Here is a 22,539-nt window from a genome sequence, read left to right as displayed (position 1 = left end):
AAAAAATTCAAATAAAGACAAGAAACGAATTATAAATAAATGAAAATAACATTTTCTAATCAAAAACGAATAGAATTCAAAATGAATACTCGGTAAAATATTAAACCAAATTAAACCAAATTAACAAAAATTAAAAATGATAGAATTTTAAAACTATGTAACATGAGATAGAAATCTGTATGTATCATTACTTACCGAACGAACTCTTCAAACAGATACAACCTCTTTCGATTCTAATTCGTCAGCTAGATCCGGTAGTGTATCATCGATGGAGGGATTGAACAAATGCAACGATGAGATATCAACACAAACTTGTAACTAATCTTTCCGAAATGAACTTGCTTTCTCTCTGTCGACGAGTATAACGCAGCACAGAAATCGATATGCATCGACACACGGGAAAAAAAATGATCGACCGTCGTCGTTGAAGTAAACGCATGATTCTTCGTTCCTTCTGTATTCACGTGTTTTTTTTTATAGTGTTCTTTACGTCAAAGCGAGCAGTTGGGACATTGTTATTAGAAGAATACAAGAGGCGGGTGGTAAAATGTCGTTTGAGGACGTCGACGAGGATGCGTCGTCGCCGTTGAAGAATGGTTCCAAGGTTGAACCCGTTTCCCGTAAAGAGCCTTGATACACGTTAGTCAGTCTGTGATCTCGATCGTTGACCGCTTCGTTCGTGTCACTGTCCAATCTTCGGTCTCCCAGTTTCTTCGAGTGTTTCGGTAGATCCATATCTGAAATAAACGAAATCATTTTAAGTTGAATTAATAAAATTTTTCATTTTTCTCGGTTTTATCGAAGAGGACGAAGTTAAATGGAAAATATCGCTCGTCAGATTCTTCATCAATAATAGGAAGAATATGGTGTATTTTTTAAAAAGATATTTAAGATATTATACAAAAAATGGAAATTTATCGACGTGGACTTGAGATGGGTTTACACACACACACACACACACACACACATAACGGTATTTTCATGTTATTAAATTTTACTTATAGTATGGCTATATATTGTCTTGCTGCAGAAATTATAAGTAGTGTTTTATCCAAAGCTAGTGGTATAGTACACGCGCCACGCATTTGTGTACTCAGTTAATAGATTGCAAATCTTTAATCTGAACTCTATTTCTCTTAAATTTCGATATTATGCAACGTATAATATGTAATTAAATTTTGTTCGTGTAAAATTCTTTACTCGTATAAGCAATATTTCAAACTTGTGCTGCATAAAAAATTGGCTACACGATACGTTTCGGACTAACGACACGCTTGGTAGTTAGTGGGACAATTTAAGTGACATCAGACGCCATACACTTTTTTTTTTGCACATGCATAACTTCGTGATAGAAACTATACCAGGGTTGTGGAGTGGAGTATTTTCACGCTCGACGTCACATTACATAGGAGGCGGTATTGGCGGAAAAAGAGGAAGCAAGAATGCATCTCTTTGACGAGGAATTTCTATAGTGGATTCAATTTATACATGTATCGACATGTACTTTACTAACACTAATATCTTCTGGGCATCTCCGTGCAACTGTTTACATGCGATATTAAATTTGTGCTGCGGTTTCATAAAAATACTTCAGTTTTTACATCCCCTCCCCTACGGCGAAACCGTGTAACTTGTTATATTAAAATTTCTTTACGATTCCATTGCTTCGTTGTTGGAAAATTTTTGTTCCCGTTAACGTAATTTCGACTGTCGGGAATTAATTCTAAATGGATCGCGTTTATCTTTGAATTTTATTTAAATTATCAAGTTTCAAAAATTCACAGTATATAAAAAATAATTGCAAATAATATTGTAGTATCGTAACTACTTTAATTAGTTTATTAACGATAAGTAGATTGAACAGGTGTTAATTGAACAGAGAATAATGTTTGCTAAACATGAACTAATCGCAGCAAACGTATAATAATTAACACAACTGAATAATTAATCAACGACTCTCATCAACGCAATCCGCACTCTGTGACATCTCAACTTATACTGTTATTAATTCGTTCTTTGTCCTCTAGCAACCCCTTGTCTTTTGTCCTAGCCTCACCACATATATGCTCAGCAACCGCTCGTTTATAATTCACACGACACCCCCCAGGCCCCTCATCCATGATATTACAATATTTGCAAATATTCGGTGAAAAATGATAAAATTTAATAAAACAGTTAGTCTCTGTATAATTATTCAGAGCTTTGAAATATGAATATGAGGATAGTTATATAAAATATGGAAATATAAATACGGTTTTGTATAATATTTTTACTGATTCGAACGAGTGAACGATGAATGTCCTATAGGACGTTACTCACTAAAATATATTTAAAAATTTGAATTTCATTTTTATTGCGATTCTCGTGTCGATAAAATCTCAGACATAAAGTTTCTGATATAAAATGATGATAATAAAAATGAAAGAAGTTTCTCAGTTGATTTATAGAATTCTTGATGACTTCATGCTTAATTTAAAGAAATATCAATTGATCATATAATAGATTGATATTAATTATATGCATATTAATGTTCATCTACTATTTCTAATAAAATAATTCTTCAAGGCCTTTATTACTAGTAAAGAAACAATTTGTTCAAACTATCCCAAGAATCGTCCGATGTTCAGGTAAAAAAAATAAAAGGAAAGAAAAAAATACAAAAAGAAACTGCAATCTTCCATCGCGATAACGCAAGGGCCATGTGTTGCAAAATTGACACACCAGAAATTGGAAAAGGCGAAACGGGAAGTTTCGTCGCTTCCGCCGTACTCTTTCGATATTGTTTTCTAAAATTATTATATACCCCAAGTAATTCACCGAAATTACGAAAATACAAAAGCAAGCAAACCAGTTTTCTCCTTTTATTTAGCGAGAGGAGATAAAGCAAGGATAAGGAAATTCGTTAACGCGACGTTTCATTCGCAACTTTTTTCAATTAATCTAAATAATCGAATTTTGTTTCTTAACATCGTGTCTACGAAAAGTAATGTCGCGAGTTCGCTTAATACTTTTCTCGTCACCATTTCTCTTACCTAGATTCTATAACTCTTCTTTTAAATAAATTATAATATTATGGTAAACTATATTGTATATTATTTGATCCTTAATGGCTTAATTACACACAATAGGTTGATCTTACAAAAACGCAAAGTCCCGAAGAAAAACTCTTTGCATCCATCGTTGTCGTCGAAAACTGGAAGGTATCCTTAACGTTATCATCACGACCCTTCGGCAAAAGCCATCAAGGTACGAGTAGAAATGGCGCACGTCTTGCGGCATAACCGCTTCCAAAAAACTGGAGCCCATTCTCGGTTCTATCCTGCATCGAAAATTTGCCGGCTGGCGCCCGCAAAAAGCCTAATCGACCAAGCAAAGCGTAACGAGCAATTTGCAGGCCGGATTCAATTTATTGCGTATACACTTCCGCGATCGGATCTGGCCCCGGACAGATGTTGCGGGGCTGGAAGCTGAAAAGAAGAAGCAGGAAAAAGAAATCGCGAAAGGTGGTGGAACGCTCGACAAAGGGGCACGAGAAAACGAGACATTGCCACAGGGTGGAGGAGAGGAAGGCTGGAACGAGGGGGAATGGAAGGGTGAAACGTGCGGCAGCTCGTCGAAATAGCAGTTTAGCACTGATAGCACTTGGCGGACTTTTATCGATCATGTCTGGCAACAGATGGCTCACCCAATTCCCGGCGGCGCGTTTTGTCTGGCCGGCCTGATAAACGATAACTAATACGGAACAGAAGAAGCAGCAGCAAGAGAAAAGGGAAGAGAGATGTAGCGTTGGGGTAGGATGGGCCGGCGGTTGGATATTGTTTCGCGGACTTTTAGCCCTTGACGTGACGTGCCAACATCTCTCGCCACTGTCGTCCCACCCTCCTCTATGCGATGCTTCCTGCTACTGCTATACTCCTATATATCCTCTCCTTCTCCATCTGTACCCTCTTTTTTCTCCTCGTTTTCTCTTCTAGCCACCCTCGATCGTGTCTGTTGTACAGGGTGTGCCACCCACGACCGCATCTCTGATTTACTATTCTCCTCTCTGTAGACATGCTTGTGGTTCTTTGTCTATTTGATTGTTCGATTTATTCGTCCATTTGTATATTTGGAGGGTTTGAAATCATGTTCGTATAACTCAGGTATTACCGTTATATTTTTACAATTTAAAATGACGTTTCGTGCGTATTAAATAAGCTAACATATAATAGCACAAATGATGCGGCTTTTTTGAGAGTTGAATTTAATAAAACGATAACGAATTACTTAGTTTATATATTAAATATTAAATGCGCACTGATATGCATTTATTCAAAATTATCAAAATAAATCAGAATTTCTATACTTCTATGTTCATTATAGTAAAGAACGTTCAATTTCTTTTCGATTTAAAAATAAAGCATCGAATAATGTACTACTCTGATGAATATTAGTTTTATTCCTAGTGAAAACTATAAATCATTCAGCATTTTCCGATCCATCTTTTATCATCCTATGTAATAGATATCATTACTAATTCAAACTCTCCAGTTTCCAAATTACAAGTTTATCAAATGGACTAAGCGACCACGGTACAACAACCGGGAGAAGTATGCTTTCTAAGTTCACTTTAACTCATCAAGATTCTCGGCCAAAAATATTTCAAACAATTATCAAACTATTTCAATCATTGCATCCTGCTCTCAGCTTGAAACTTAACCAGAATGTTGAACGCAATTGACCTGTTATAGGTCACAACCAGACTCTGTGTTCAAGTGTAAAATCTCACCCGTTACGTTTCTCTGCTTTCTTTTCTCCCGTCGTTCTCTTCACGCTCCGTTTATACCTTCGCTTCGGTTTAACGGTTAATCCCCCGGGTTTATCTGATCGCGTGACTTCAACGAGAAGTTGGAGCACGCCGCGCGAGCCAGGACAATCTTTGCATACACACTCCCCGTGGACGATAATACACGCGTCGGCTTTGTTAGTTTACACGGCTTACGCGATAAAATTTCCGTCATTAAATGCGGGGGCGTAGCCGATTCGCGCGCTGATAATGGACTGCGTGTTACAGTGATTTCCTTGTAAATACTTAAACTCGGTTTTACTCCACTTGTTACGTCTTTCTGGATATCGTCTGATTCGCGCCTGAACGCCCAACGGGCACCGCGTGCCTTCGTCACGGCAACCATAATCATTCTCTTCCATCTCTTTTAGATTGAAATGTTACACAGTTAATATTTTTCGTCTGTTTTTCTTTTTGAGATAAACATTGATTACGATAACACATAGGACGTAGATAAGTACGATTATCTTGAAGCTTGAATTTTGTTTCATAATTTCATCCCTGTGGATTTACACTATGTAGTTCGCGATATAAAACGCGTACCTGACGACGAGTGAGTTCGTCGTAATAAATTCGATCATTTTAAAGTTGCAGTTTCATTATACAACATACACGTGCAACATACGCGTTATCCTGCGCAACTTTTATTCGAAAATTTATATTGCTAAGTACGGCCAGCAAACGATATGTCGTGACAAGTTCCACGTTTATTTGGAAATGAAATTCCCTTTTCGAGCGCACTCGGGATTTTTCATCGTACGAAACAAGTGGGACGAAAATGGCTAACGAAATTTTATATTTAGAAAATTATCACTCCGCCGATAATTATGACTTTTATTAACTTGAGCCGATGAGTTTACAAACATTTTTTATTGCTGACCTACTCAAGATAATCTAGAGTATTTGATCAACTGGAAAGTTAATGAATTTTGTAGATATTTACAGGATCATTATTAGTATGTTTTATTTAACATTCTTTCATTGAACTTTAATTTAAGTTTGAAGAATGAAGTTTCGAATATACGATAGGTTTCGTATTTATTACACGTACGAGCGTAATTATATAGAAAATTTAAATACGCGAATTTAACCGTAACGATTATATTCATAAACTTAGCTCTTCGAAGTAATGCATATTGTTAACTCGAAATTATCTTTCTCCATCAATCGTTCCATCAGATTACAGAGGATTTTGACACTTTCATTCCGTGTATATTCTATATTATATCGAGATAAAATATTGCGACACTTCTCTAAAAATGTAGTAGAATACGTCCTTCGCTAAATTGCAAATTACTATTCAACCAATAAAACGTCAGCTTTATTTTGTTTAGAATTAAAATCTATCGTTTCGCGGCACGATACGAACGATATATACGTGTGACATTGTTTTTGCTTGCCGATAGTCGAACGAACATTTCCACGTCGGGAGTCGCAACGAAACAAATTTGGATTTGCGTTAGAGAACTAAACCGGAGCAGACGATAACCATCGGTTTCGCAAAAATAAGCAGCTTGGCCAATTCCAGCCCGATACTCCAGCTATTACGCTCAAATTAATAATCAATGCTAATTGCCATTGTCATTAGGTGAACGACCATTACACCATATATATCGTGAATAACTATGTCATACGATCTACTTTGTCTGCGTTTTCCGGTTAACCGAGAAATTTTGCAGAATTCAACGAAATTTATTCGCTGCTGCTTGTTTCAAGAAATATCACATTTTATTTCTATCATCGGGAATCGTTATTATTCGCGATATCTCCCGTATATCAACAATGCGACTATTTCAATTATTCTGTACGAACATTTATCTTTGATTTGCATGTAAATTGTTAACAACGGTTCTGAATAATCCGCATACGCTGTGAAACCTGACAGTTTGACGCATACGCGAATTATTATTCTTCCCCGTGTTGGTTTCCTACTTTTTCATAAAATTGTTGCGCGATAATATAACTTTGTATCGCATAATATTATAAAACTTTGAAAGCAGCAATGGGAATTTATATCAGTTTTTATAATAATGCATAATTACATTATGATACGGAAGGTTTAACGCAGAAATGGGACAATCGCATTCTGTTCGGAAAACAAGAAAAGTATAGAAAACTGATGTTTTTTCGCATGATAATAGCGGCAGTCGTTAATGTTTTAATGTTCAGAAGTGTAGGGATGATAGAGCGGATGACTGTTACAGGAGATTGAACTATTATTTTATTGCTAGCTAAGAAGAGACGTTCGCTCATACTCGCTGTACCGTTCACTTACAGTAGCTGGCAAAGACTCTTTTGTCTTCACGAAGGCAGTCGCTGTAAGCACACACATACACACACCCACACATCCACATGCATATCCCTTTTGGCCTAAGCCAACGTGCCTCACAAGGATTTCACGTGACCACCAACACGTCATCGCCTGCTGACCTTAAAGCTAAGCAGACAACTATCCGCGGTCGGTTCTCATCATCCATAGCTCTGTTCCCTTGAACTATCTACGATGTACCACTTATCCTAACTTATACACTAACACCATAGAAGCATGGAGTTTTTTCTATTAAAGTTTATCTTTAAGCATAGTATTGTTGAACTAATGATTTTATCCTTAGAACCGCTTTTTCTCTAAATTCTTTATGTGTAATTTAATCGTATGCATATTTCCATTTTTAAATGAAATACGAATTTAATTTGTTAGTTTTCATTTATTAGATTTTTGATTAGATTTAATTTAGAATTTAATTTCTAGGTTTCTTTACAAAAATATAATCCTCGTTGTATACATTGATAGTGTAGATTTCTAATTTTTTTTCTATTGTACATTTTTCTGATTGAAAGCAAATAATGGCATATTCCTTTCTTCTCGATGATCCATAATAAACAGTGATTAATTAGTAATTAAGATAGAAATATAATTTTATTTTATTTATGCTGCGCTTTGTGTTGACTCTCCTCATGCCGTGCTATAATTTTTATCGCACTGTCTCTAATTAAGCGAGTATAACGCAACACATATATGCTATCCAATTAACATTGGATTGCGCAGAATCGCGATTTCGTGAGACACGTTTACCATATAGAACGTATTAAAAAAGAGAAAAGAAAACGAAATAATATTAACAAATAATTTCTCTGAAGAAGAATTTGTAATTTGAATATAATTCAATAAGCGAATATTTCTTATTTTATTTTTTTAAAGAAATGTAAAAATTAAGAAAGCTGAAGTAATACATTCCAATGCATATAACTGTTAATATTATTCACCTTTTGATTCACATTTATCATCGCTTCATCTTTTTATCTCGTAATTAATAACACCCGCCCATCCTTTAGAAGTCCGATATTCCTTGCGAACTTTGTTTTGTTCGCTTTTGTTAGCATTCCTAACGAAATTCTGTTTATCGAAACAATTTCGTATAAAAAAGCCGTGCATATGTGTATTATGGGGGCGTGCCTGTAGTCGCGAAGAAGAAAAATTCTTTTTGATAGGTAAACATAAACGGAGGTAGAGGAAGAAGTTGGAAAGCACTGAAGTTGAGAGTTTGCGATCCTCGTAAACGTATTATCCATGAGAACTCACCGTAAAGTCGAATGTTTCCCTCTGCGTCGCCGATCGAGTTCTTTGAGATGCACTTGTAACCACCGAGATCCTGTTTCTGTAGATTCATAATTACCAAGCGCATCTGTACACTGTACACGGATGTCTTCACTTCTGACATCGAGTATTTGTGATTGCTAATTATCATTTCACCTGAGACAGAAAAAGGATTTATATTTTTAAAAATTACCTGCTGAAACATCGTACAAATTTTCAGTACTTTGGACGATCATAATTTTATTTGTACGATTATAGCATTAAATAAATAAATGTATAAAGTAGGAGTTTCTAAGTTCTTTCGTAATCACGTGAGCACAAACCATCGTCATATGGTTGTTAGCGCGTAACGTACACAACATTTACACGGATAATTTTCTCTATATACATACGAATGTCTTTTCGTAGCGTGAGCATACTACAAAAATTGCTCCACGTATTTTCTTTTCTTAAACTAAAAAATTATTCAAGCATTAATATCTAAACTACGAGAGGAACGCCAGATTTTATTTTTACTAGAAATAAATGGATTTCCAACGTATACTAAAATACGTCAAGCGTCGAACTTTATATGGTTTACTATAGAAAAATTATTAAGGCATTTCAGTGGTAAACAAATACCAATTAAACAAAGTTAAAAGCACTGTTCTTCTCTCATGGTTCTTTAACATTTTAAAATAATCTGTATATATAACTAATCTTCGCGAAACAATTTTATATAAAACGTATCAAATTGTGCTAACTTCGTTCCACAAAACGTTACACCATAAGAAAGTAAAGAGGTCCTAAGGATCCCGTAGAATGGGAATTTTCGAACCGTACAATGCTCGGCTTCGCTTCGCATTTAAATTTCTGTACGTGACTTATCTTCGTGGCTCGCCAGCGAACACGCTTCGGCGAATTATTATTTTACTCAGCCAGCCAACGAAAATTCAGTTTCCATCGCGTGCGATTTAATAAACCTATCTATCGATTCATGTTCTTCGACTCGAAAAATAAAATCTTATGTCTGGTTTTTGTACAGTGGTGAACAAAGGAAAGTTTAAAATACATGATAATTTGATAAAATTAAATTATGTATAACAAAGGAAGAAAACAAATTTGACAAGAGCAGTGTGAATGAACTTTGGATATTTATACATATTCGTATTTTTACAAATAGTAACAAAGGAGAAATATTTAAATAAAAATGTGTCGTATCTTTCAGATAAGTTATTATATGTGTTTTATTCTTGATATTTACATAAATATTCTTGCACATTTGTACTCGATATAAATACATGTATAACAACAATTTAACAGTAAATAATTTGTCCATATTAAAATAGATGGTAATTATCAATATAATAAAGAATTTCTAGTAAATACAGAATTTACTAATACTTCTATGTACAACTGTCTTTTGTTCAGAATTGCTTCCTTCTGAAAGCGATTTCGTTAGAACTATAATACTCTACAGCTTTAGTAATATTTTTCGAAATGAGGAATAAAACCAAACGACGATGGGAACAGTTAATTGAATCTTACCTGATTCGCGTGTCCAATAATTAATGGCCTTCGGAGAAGCTTCGACGAGACAAACCAGCGTTACGTTGGTTCCAGTTGGCGCGCCGACTAGCTGGTTTGGTACTTGAACCATCGGGTGAACTGCAATTTATCGCGACGCCATTAATCAATGGCCGAACATAAAGTATACGTATATGTAATAATTATCGGGCACGCCGCGATTTGTCACCCGTCATTGATACGGTTCAATGAAATGTAACGCGCCGACACGTTCGGGTTAAAGTAAATTCGATCACGTGAAATTGCGTATGACGATCGTCGGATTTCAGGAAATTTATTTTCGATATGACGCTGTTTGCATCCCACCGATACATACTGATAGAAAATTCAATAATTTTGGAATATAAGTAGCCTCTTTTAAAGTTGAACTACAGAAAGTGGCTAATATTAAATTCCTAACGTGTATTTATTTTTGTTCTATCCTCTGCGAGAAGACCTGATACTGTCTTAATAGAACCTGTTTCATGTGTTTAACAGAATATATTTAAATTCTCTTGCAAACTTATATCACCGCAACCAATATAACGAGTCTCTGAGATAGTATTTAAAAAAAAAGAAATATTCATATGTTATCCTATATACATATATCATTTATACACATTTACTTCTGTTTTGGTACTATTTCGGAATTTTAAGTACAAACTGCCATTTTTTATAACACCATCTCTCATTCTGGTCAAAAGATTTCTGGCCACCGAAAAGTATAAAGTAAAAGGAACAATGAAAAAAGATATTACATAGAAAAATCGCTATAAGAATAAACGAATGTACTGCTATCTCGAAATTCCTTTATTCTAATAGTCATACTTCCCTATTAATTCGCAGATCATAAGTTCTATTATACTAATCTACGTATTAAAGAATCAACTATATCCAAAAACTATTAATCACCAAACATACAACTTTTCTTTAAATTTCACCGTGTTCGTCACCTTCTCAGCCATAAATCTACCTATAGCACCCACGCGTCACGCAAACTACAAGAACGCAAAGTACGCTGCATCGCGATACGAAATCGCGCAATCGTAATTTCAAATTTCTACCAGTATATTCCTCATTTCCAACAGACTTTCAAATCTGCGTCAACTTTGTTCGCACTACCACTGGCAGAAGCTTGCGATACAACGCAGGACTCGAGGTCGAATTAAATATAAGACAAGCATTTGTTGCGAAGTTACTCGAAACCGTGTCACACGCGTAAGAGTTATTTTCCCGGTGAAACGCAGCTGGATCATATTCATTCTGTACAATTGCGCTACGGTACAGTCTCCTCTCTAATAATAAGAGAGGGAGAGAGAGAGAGTAAGAGAGAGAGTGAGAGAGAGAGAGAGAGAGAGAGAGAGAGAGCAAAGGTCGTAGGACGGAAGCGGGATGGTTAAAAGCAACAGAGATCGCATGCCGATGTATTGTGCCGGTTACAATCGCCTTACGAGATATTTCCTGGCGTTCGTCTTTTTGTGGTGGCCATTAGCTGTCGTCGAGGCCGCATAACTTATGATAATGAAATGCTGGCGTAGTTGACGGTCCTGTCATTTAAAAGGAGCGGAAGGTAACTCGCGGCGTAGCGCGTCTATCGTTCCGAATATCGTAAGCAGCTTTCTGTGAGCTGCTTAGGTCTTAACAGTCATCCTCTTTCCGCGCCGACCAGTTCTTTTGACCGGAGTAGGTTACGTTTGTTCCTGCATTTTGAGGAAGAAGCGGCTACAAAATACTCCTCGTGTCTCGGACCACTTGCTTAATCATACATATATTTCCAAGATAAGTCGGGAAAAGTGGACCAGCGACGTCTGCGAGACTCTTGTTTCGTCAAACGGATTTTCGAGCCGTTTTCGACGTAAGAAGGTTTCGACCAGCGATGTTATTGCAACATATCATCGTGATCCAGATGCATTGGGGATGAATCGGGTTAGGCACTGGAATTGGTGAGAGAGGATTTCATAGAGTTGTGAAGAGACGCAGGTACTCAGGTAATAGGATGAAATGTTTGGTGTTGGAACTGAAACTATTTTTGCAATGTGAATTTTGTATCTGAAATTACAGGGACATAACGCGATAAGTTACATTATTTTTCATAAAGAATCAGCATTAAAATTCAGTATGTTCAGTATGTCGCTTGGTCCCGTATTACCATAATTGTTTCTTTATTTGGTTTGGAAGCGAGATATACAATTTTTCATTCCCTTCAAAATTTTCAAAATACCGAACATTACAGTATCAAAATATTGCTTGTCTTGATAATTATTCAGCGACTTGTAAGTTATTTTTTAAAAACTTACTTCTTTGAATCTAACAGGATGTTTTCATTTTTAATTGCGTCATTAAAATTCTCTCGTTCAATCATAATGTGAGATTAAAAAAAGTAATCAACAAAAGCGTACAATTATCATATCTTTCCTACGATCTTCAAATAGAAGATGGTGTAAAAAGTAATTCGATATACAAATTTCTCAAACTATCTGTCAAATGAATAATTACTTATTAAATTTGCAAATGTAAATTATATAAATCTTGTACCTAGTTAATAGAAGTATAAAACGTGGTATCGAGTCTGTTTAGTTGTAGAGGAGAGACTCGCAAAAGCATGATGAAGTTTTCAAGGTGTCAGGAGGTTGATCGAGTTAGAAAGCTGAGTTCGAAAAGGGCAAATTAGATTAAAATCAAAATTGAACTGTGTTACGATAGCATATATCGATTACCTTACAAACTAAACCACAACTCGGTGAAGACCACGTCGTGCATAACACGAAAACAAATCTGCAGTTTCTCGCGTGCCCTTGGGACTTGTAGGTTTACGATGGAATGAAGTGAGAACCCTTTGATTCCCTAGTGAGGGGAAAATACATTCCCTTCACTGGCAGCTCGTAGAATAATCTATTGTTGCCTTCTACCAATATTAGAACATAAATTCAAGAAAATATTTAAAAATCAAATTTCCAACCATGTTTTTAAATCGTATTGTTTGCTATACATTTAAATTTAATTGTTTACAAAGATGGACTAAAATATAAATTTAACGAAACACAACGTCAATTCGAATAATTACCTTTGTTGTAGAATCAGAAACACTGTCAAACGGACGTTAATTAACAAACAAGTTTTAATTCGTATCAGCCAAGAATTCATTAAATTTCCATCAACGAAATAATTAATCACAACCTTCCTGCAATATGAACGTATCGCGTGAATCGGTTTGGGATTCATTTTACGTATTGTACATTAATTAAGCGTAATTAATTAACCGCTATACTTTAAAAGCGTTTGGAAAATCTGTTCGAAAGGAAATGTTTATTTGGAAGAGTCTATTTAAATAGGAAACCTGTTCAGAGGTATTCGAAAGCTATTCAAGGTGGGAAAATAACTGTGTTTCGATGAAAGCTATCACGGTACGAACAATTTCGACGCTGAGGGCATCGCGTCGATACGGACAGAATTATTTAATACACCATGGCGGGAATTAAAACTTTTTTCGTTTCAACTACAGACTTGCGGGACCCGTAAATCAATCTTTATATCTCGACACGTACCGTTGTTCGTTCGAATATTCATTTAGCTCGATTGCGGAACCGTCGTTTCGGTCCGATGTTTAGATTAATGAGTTGAACGAAATCCAATTCTGTAATTGGCCAGGCTGAAAGTACGATGATATCCAAAAAACGTGAATAAAGATGTACATACACCGAGGCAATAAACGCGCGTTTCCACAATCGAATTGCCAGGAACAACGAATTGAATCCCTTTTTGCCAGAATGTTATTCCGAGCTTAAATATTTTTGTGACCTCTGCGAAATGTATACTTGCATTGAATATCTTGTAGCTTCTATGTACGAAAATGCACGCATTTAGATTTGTTCCATGCTCCATCAATAAAATTGCGACAATTAGGTTTCCTTACAATACCAATTACATTTCAAAACGTTTTGTATAGTACACATAATATATTCATAACCGGCATTTCCCAATATCCGAATACTTTTGCGAGCCTGGGTGTAAACAAAACTCTATCAATTTACCAATTCAATTTGATCTTTATCGAAGGAAGGAAGAAGGGGAGAGAGGAAGGAAGAAAGGTAATTGTAGAAGGGCCAGCAACGACAGGGCGAAATAGCGCTGGCATTCTCTGAAAATGTTAGAGGGCTAGGATGGTATTTGGTCGGAGATAGGTCGGCTCGCCGCGAAATAAATCATTTAAATTGGAGGAAAGAGAAATCCCGGCTAATAGCTTAGGATTTCGGCCGAAGGTGTGTCCCCTGATGCGATTGTGGCGATGAAGTAAGCCTGTAAGGCGAAACATTGGGATGCCCTAATAGGTTTCCAGGTCGGCTGGTCAAGCCGCTTTATGTGGTTTCTCCGATGGTAGCCGATCTTCATGATGAGTATTAACGCTATAATATCAAAAGTTGCTGGTAACCTCCGATAAATCTTTCTTAACTTGTATTAACGACTACGCCGGTTCTCCCTAGTCTATTTATTGTCTCGTATGAATGTTGACTAAACCAAGGAACTATTAACTTACAGTTTCTTCAGAATTTAAAGATTGTACCCGCAAGACTGTTTTCTATCGTTAAAAAATTCCTTCAGTTTGAAGGTAAAACGAAAGAATCGTTATTGATTCGTGTAATTTTATATTAAAATTTCATATATAAAGATATTGAAATTTTTCCGAGATAAGAATGAAATTGGGATACAAAAGATTTAATCTTATTTCGAAAAAGATGTTGATTTAATATAGAATGATTCTTCTAGAATACTTTCACTTTCATACAAAATTTAACTATTTCATTTGAAAAAGAGAGAGACATAGCCAGGAAAAGGGATAAATTTGTAATACTGCCAATTAGATGGAACATGTAAAATGTAAAATTTGCTTTAAATCGTCGACAAGGGACGAATTCAAGCGTAACGGGTGGCGGCGCTGTGTAGAACGTGTTAAAACAGCGAATCGTTTAAAGATGTCCAGTTGGGAATACTGTGGAGCGAAATACGCTTGTCGTGCTGCGGCAAAACGCTAGGAAATCCTGTAATAGGTTTCTAGGTTGACTGGCTAAGGGAGCAGGTTGTGGTTTCGCGGGGATGGCTCCCATAGAAAGCAGAATTCCCTCTGCTTCTAGGCCAAAGGACAGATCTTCGTACTTCCACGGTAATACTGTAACCTTCGCGCTTCGCTGCATCTCTACCAAGCCGCCGTCGCGGCGTGAATAGACGATTGGTACGACGGTTTCTTCGTTCAATATTGATGGACAGTTTAAAGATGTACTCGTCGCTTGTGAAACTACCAGTAACCATCGAGTTTCCGGCGTCCATCCGGTACGTTTTGACGCAAATAATCCCTGGGAATAATGTAAATTTCATATCGTCTTCGTTGCTGCCCCTTTAGTGACTGACAAATGCTTGCCACGCTGCGCGATTATACAATATTAAATTTAGGCCAAAGATTGCAAAATCTTGCCAACGTAGGTTTAAAAGATGAACTGAGGATAAGAATTTTGAATTTTGCAAATGTGCATATCGTAATCCTTGAAAAGTTGCAAAAATATTAATATTTTTATATGCGATTCGTTTGAAAGTTAACAATCCATAAAAAATGCTTTGCTGCTCAAATTTCGTATGTTACTACACCTACATCGACGTTAGTACATTCAACGTTAAAGTTCCAGTCTCAAAAATTCGAATCGAGCAGCATAAGCAATTTCAAAATCGTTAATTCCAACGTGATCTACCGGCGTAACCATAATTTCTGTTTGTCCAATGGAGATACAAGATTGCTCGTTTTAATCGAATAATACGATTCCATTTGGACTAGCATACGCACATGGCGAGAATGCTTCGACCGATCGTATCCATGGAAGGAATTCATTGGTCGTGATGTTACGGATGATAACGCGATCATAAATCACAATAGTCCGACTAAAAAGTGCGCGACGTAAAAAGGATGTAAAGCAGAAATCGTAAACTGCAGTTTAACGTGTAAGGGGAGGTAGTGGTAGGTAAAGGCGACAGAAATCCAATACTGCAGTAAGAGGTATGCGCGTAAAGTTCTTATCTATGGAAACAAGAGTCGAAATTCCAGATTGGCGCGTGGACAATAAAAACGACAATTTTTCATTACTGATTCAAACCATTACTATGATTTCTCCTATCTGTATGGGATTCACTACAAAAATTTGATACTATAAAAATGAAACGTGAAAGCTGATAAAAAAGTATTTCATTGGAAAATAAAGGTATGCGTAAATACTTTTTTGCAACCATTGTATTGCTTATGGTAATATAATTTACGTAAAGAATATCTTTAGATTTATTATCTTAACGTTAGAATACTTGTTCTCTGAGAAAGAAAAATTGCAGGTTACAATGTTTCGTATTTTAAACGTAGTTCAAAGTAAGAATAGAATCCAATAACGTTGGAATTTTAATACGAGATTTAAATTCAAAGGAGTCGTCGGATATATCTTAAAATAATATTTGCAGAGTAGGTACACTTTAAAATATGCATAAGCTTCTTTCGATCGATCTGTCATCAGAATCGCGTTTCTCCTCGATAAATATCCCACTGGTCGATGAAAGTTTAGTCAACTCATACATAGTCATCGGAGGGGAGTGGAGTAAACTTCAATTAAATCCATATTTTAAGTTTTGGAAAGTGGTTGAATTCCATTCCTTTCGGCGAATTTGAACGCCTGTTCAACGAAGAATTCCATTCGCGACGAGTTTCAAATTCATAGAAGAAGTTGAACCGAGTCGCCTCGGAATTTGTGTACAAACTATCCGTCGCTTTTTAGTATCAACTTCCTATAGCAGTCGTTACTGGTGCGTCACCGGTATCAGGAATCTCGTTAATAGCATCGACCTTGCGAAACTTTCTCGAACAGACGTCGTTTTCTCTCACGGAGACCGCGTGTGCTAGACGATCGTTTTTCATTCGTTTATTTGTCACTAATACTGTTGCGAAGGAAAAAAAGTATATATAGAGAAGCAACATTAAAGTATGGGGCAGATGTGTGTAAAATGTTTGCTTATAGACAGGTCAATATATGCTGCTTCTAATTACTAATTCATCATTAATTCGTAGTCGTGATCCAGCTGTCATAGCATACAGACGTCTGCTATAATCCTCCGCCAGTTTACAAACAGTAAGCGAATAACACCGTTAGAAAAGGACAACTGTAGCTATGTATCTTGAAGTGAAAACGAAGAGTAGCGTATGAAACTACTCGATCGTTGATACCGATTTTCACTATAATCGGTATTATCTGGTTCGGAGATGGCTTCGAACATACAACCAGGACATTCCATAATCCATCATCTAAATGGTCTGCCATACTCATCCAAAGAATTGTCTAGAAATAAGCATAGAAGAAGTTCGGAAGGGAAAAAGGATATAAAAAGGAATGCAAAATCCAAAGAAGATCCTGAGATAAATGCAATAACAACCTCCAATAGATTTGTATTATTAGATACACCTGATGGATATACCTGAAAGTTAACTATCACAGAAGGAATCCCCATCTCTTCCAACCCACCCTGATGACGTCATAGACATACAAATAATGACGAAAACATTGATAAGTGTCGTCAGTACAGACGAATTCAAATTAAAAGTAAATAATGACCAGGTCAAGATAATATCGAGTAACCCTGATTCATATAGAAAAATAATAAAATTTCTAAAAATGCTGAATGCTAACTTTCACACTGTTTCAATTAAGACAGGACAGACCTTTTTGTGTAATTCTACGCAACTTACATCACTCAGCACACCTAGAAGTATTAAAGGAAGAACTTAACCAGCACGGACACGAAATAACTAATATCAGCGATATAAAGCACAAAATCCAATCTCCTTGTTTCTCATAGACCTCAAGCAAAGCCAAATAATTAAATCATTTACAACATTGACAAAATTGTGGTGTACATAGTAAACTTCGAACCACTACATAAAAAAAAGAAAGATAGTGCAGTACAAGAGATGTCAAAGATACGGTCATACCGAAAGATATTGTAATCAGCAATTTCGCTGTGTAAAATGCTCAGATTTACGTCCAACAAAGGAGTGCACTAAACCGACGGACATTCCTCTGAAATGCGTCGTTTGCTGAGGTAATCATCCAAAAAATTATAAAGGCTGTTCCGCTCATAAAGTGCTCCGTAGATAAATGTATCTTGAATTTAGACTTAAATACAATCCGAATCCTAATATTACTTCTCCAGATAACGAAATAAGAAGTCATTTAAGACTTGCCTCTTCATCCGTATCCTATACTCGGGCAATTCTAGGAAATACGAGCAATAAATGCCCACGTGATAACATCGATAACAGCCAAACAGTTAATGCACGAACTACAGAAATCCTTTACGGGCTAGAGAAACTAATTGAGAAACAAACAGAACAGATCAATAACCTGCTGGCTCCGCTAACGCTAGTAATAAGCAAAATAACGAAATTTTCAACAAAATAACAAACTACAGAAATTTTTTACGGGCTAGAGAAACTAATTGAGAAACAAACAGAACGGATCAATAACCCGCTTCCTCTGCTAACGTTAGTGTAATAAACAAAATGACGCTTAATGCTGTAGTGGATTGAGTGAGGATTAATAATTTGGAATACGAGAAATTGCTGCTGCAACCCGTCAATTATGTTTTGAATAAATATAATAAATATAAATACCGTCGACAGACGCTCGTACAAATGAATTCGCAAAGATAGAGTATGATCGCTCGCGGAAAACTCGACTCGTAGATATTGATCGATAAATCATAGATACTCGGTATATATTGCCTCGCTCGCGATCGCGTCCGTTTATTTATACTGGTCGGGGGAGAGTCGGAAAATTTGAATTTCTCTTAGATCGACGGTTGCCCATAATGGTGACTGTTTTGTCCGGAGTTTGTCTATCGATATGTTTTGTATGCCAATTGATCAGGTATTATTATAAAATCTAATATCAAGCACTACGAACTTCCACCATACAAGAAGGATCATCTCCAAGCAACTAACATTATGATTCAAGATTGGCATAGTCTGTTTGAAATACCTGCTATGTATTGTTCTTTGAGGCACAGTCTATTATAAGAGGATTTTGATCATTTTTTTTTAAGTCTGGGTCACAGGTTTATAGCAGCAGGCGATTTTAACGCTAAACGTATTGACCGGGGTAATAGAAACATCACTTCAAAAGGTAGATTACTATACAAAAGTATTTTATCAAATAAATTAAATTACGTTAGTACAGGTGAGCCCACGTACTGGCCTACGGACACATACAAATTACTTGACTTCTTCATAAACAAAAATATATCCCCGAGGTACATTCAAGTTAATTCTTCTTTAGAGTTGTCCTTAGATCACTCACCAGTTATTGTAACAGTCGGTTCCACAATTATTGAAAATCAACCTGCTATCTGAATCTATAACAAACCAATTAACTGGTCTCACTTTAGGGAATCCTTCAACATTTCAAAATCAAACCACTAAAAACAAAAGAAGGTATAGATGCAGCAGTTGAGTATCTGACGAACAACATAATAAATGCGTGTCGCTCTTCTACTCCAAAGTTAGAGTATATAACCCAACACAAGTATCCAAACGCTATAAAGAAAAAAATCGAAGATAAAAGGAAGTTACGAAGGTTATGGCAAAGTAGCAGACATTCTGAAGTAGACGAACTTGAAGAAAACGAAATAGAAGACAAACGGAAACTAAACAACCTAACCAGAAAATTTCCACAAAAGTTCAGAAATGAGTGTTTTCAAATATATTGGGAGAAGCTGACTCCCACATCCGTTACAAACTACTCTCTCTGGAAAGTTCCAAACAGACTCACCAGATCACAGCAAATAATTCCTTCCCTTAGCTCTCCACGTGGTGATTGGTCAAGGTGTCCCATAGACAGAGCCAACCTATTCGCTTCTCATCTAGCTACAGTAAATAAACCGTTTGTTCCTAAATTCACTTCGTGTGAAACCGAGATATTTAAACATCTTCAATCGTCAAGCCAAGCCTCTTTCCCTATCAAGTTCTTTTCTTCCCAGGAAGTCAATGCAATGATTGACAAAAACCTTAACTCTAAGAAGGCCCCAGGACACGACATCATCAGCGATAAGGTGATCAAAGAATTACCAAAAAAGGGGATAGCACTCATGACATCCATTTTTAACGTAACCATCCATGTTTGGTTATTATCTATCCTCATGGAAACTGTCAATCATCACATTCATTCACGAACGAAAATAGTATCATACCATCCATTCAGCTTACTATCGAGCCTATCTAAATTTTTCGAAAAACAGTTAAGCAAACGCCTACGTACCATACTGGATGATACAATGACGACTCCAAATCATCAATTTGGGTTCCGAAAACGGCATTCAACAACTGAACAGGTATACCGTATTACACATAATATTAGCCGGGAATTGGAAAAGAAAAGATATTACTCAGAAGTATTCTTCGACATTAAACAGGCTTTCTGGATTACTACCTAAATAACATTCAATTAAATAGCATTCTTACCTAAATAACAGACAATTTAAGATTAGATTTTTAGATGATACAACTGCAGCTTTTCCTACTGAGGCTGGAGTACCACAAGGCAGTGTACTTGGACCAATCCTATACTTTATCTATACGACAGACCTACTCACCTCGGCCAATGTCAATAGAGCTACATTCGTTGATGATACTGCAGTCTTAGCAGCGAATGAAAAACTCCGAAGTAGCTTCTCTAGTCCTCCAGGAGCACTTGGATAAAATTGTAAAATGTTACCATACATAGCGTATTAACACAAATGAAGGCAAATCAACGCATGTTACGTTCACCTTAAACAAATGCACATGTCCACTGGTAATACTAAACAACACAATAATTCCAGCCATGGATACAGTAAAGTATCTAGGAATGCTATTAAACAAACGATTAACTTGGAAATAAGTAAGTGCTACTTAAAGTAAGACAGCTCTACTGGCTCATAGGTCAGCGTTTGAAATTAAGTCTAGAAAGTAAAATCATTTTATACAAAATCATTCTAAAACCTGTATGGATCTACGGGATTCAACTGTGGGATGCAGGAATTCAACTTTAACATTGAGATCCATTGAATGATTTCAATCGAAAACGCTCAGGCTTATCTGTAATGCCCCTCGGTACGTAAACCAATGAAACCATGCACAGAGACTTAAAAATACCAACAGTTAAGGAAGAAATTTTGAAATTCAGTAACAGCTACAATATACGCTTGACTAAGCATTACAATCCTCTAGTCACCCAGCTTCTAAATAGAGTAGATCACCGGAGAAGATACTTTAATCCATTGAGATATGTACTAAAAGAAGTAGCCTTACCATAAGGTTATTATGCCATGGAAACGCGACATCGTAATTACTAAAAATTCTTTGTAAGAATTGGTTGTAATATTCTACCGATTAAAAAAAGTCATTAATTCGTATACTTTGATAAAATTTACATACTATTATAATAAGACCAAAGTATTTTAATACGTGAGTAGTAAAGTACATAAGACATTTATGACATATTAAGATCTACTCCCCGAAATTCTCTTAATATATAAATTTTAACCTTCCAACTATGAAAATTTGGAATAGTGGCGGAACTAGTTATGTTCTTATAAGTTCTTCCATGTATCGTCATAAGCAATTACAAAGCGATTGTTACATGCGATACTCCAGGAATGGAAGCGGAATTGCGCGGAACAAAATAAAGCTTCGTACAATTTGTCCCAGAAGAGGTGAACTGGCCCGAAATTGTTCCACCAGCGACAGCGATTTACGGCAGTTGTAATCAGTTTGATTAACGCAGACAGCCGCGATAAATGCAGGTAGCACGATGCATCGAGGCTACTTCAATTTGCGAGGAACTCGCGAAGCCTCGACTAGCATCGCCTATTAGGTCTATTGGAAACTTGTACCCCTTATTTTTTCTCCTTTATCGATTAGTTTTCTGTCAAATGAAACTGTTGAATTGCGGTATATTACGCGTGATTCTCATGAATAATATATTCTTCAAAATGATCAAAGAAGATTGATTAAATCGTTCATTGTTGGTGCAAATATTTCAATACTATTGTCTTATCAGATCGTGCATTGCTGCAAATAAAAATTGGAAGAATCAGTAGCGTGATCAGTGACGTGAAAAGATTCGTAGCTGTAGACTAGTTGCAGAGTCGGTCAAAAGTTAGAAGTTAATCCGCACGAATCTAAATTAAGTCCTGCGAGTGAAACGGTCTAGATAGATAGCTAGTGGGCACGTTTATTTAGGGTAGAACCCTAAACGGTGACCCAGTAAATCTAACCCTTTAATTTTCTTGACCGAAATATTCTGCAGAACCGAGCCACCTTGCTAAATAACTTTCGGCTAATAAACACTTTGAGGTTTACTGTTTTTTGAGTACCATCGTAGAAAGTATACGTAACCAACAGAAAACTGCAACCTTTCAGTTTTATGCTTTATAGGTGTTTTTAATAATAAAATTTAGAATCGTCGAGGGATAACTAATAGCGATCAAAGTATTAAATTATAACCAGAACTTTATTGAA

The 22,539-nt window shown here is 36.2% G+C and overlaps 1 protein-coding gene across 2 annotated transcripts in view; it reads right to left on the bottom strand.

Moving 5' to 3' along the window:
• Positions 1–299: 299 nt before the first annotated feature.
• LOC138180717 (lachesin) overlaps positions 300–22,539 on the bottom strand; it is a 179,499-nt gene continuing 157,259 nt past the window's right edge. For both annotated transcript variants that reach the window (XM_069114805.1, XM_069114806.1), the window contains exons 7-9: positions 9,948–10,067; positions 8,406–8,576; positions 300–737 (exon numbers count right to left, since the gene is read on the bottom strand). In XM_069114805.1, coding sequence (XP_068970906.1) covers positions 487–737; positions 8,406–8,576; positions 9,948–10,067 — 542 coding nt within the window. In that variant the 3' untranslated portion in view covers positions 300–486. The remainder of the gene's footprint in view (positions 738–8,405; positions 8,577–9,947; positions 10,068–22,539) is intronic.

Source organism: Bombus flavifrons, chromosome 6 (assembly GCF_040668555.2).
Source record: "Bombus flavifrons isolate JBK064 chromosome 6, iyBomFlav1_principal, whole genome shotgun sequence".
In the NCBI taxonomy this organism is placed as follows: Eukaryota; Metazoa; Arthropoda; class Insecta; order Hymenoptera; family Apidae; genus Bombus; species Bombus flavifrons.
Note: the sequence above shows the minus strand (reverse complement) of the source record. Positions and strands in the feature narration are given on the sequence as shown.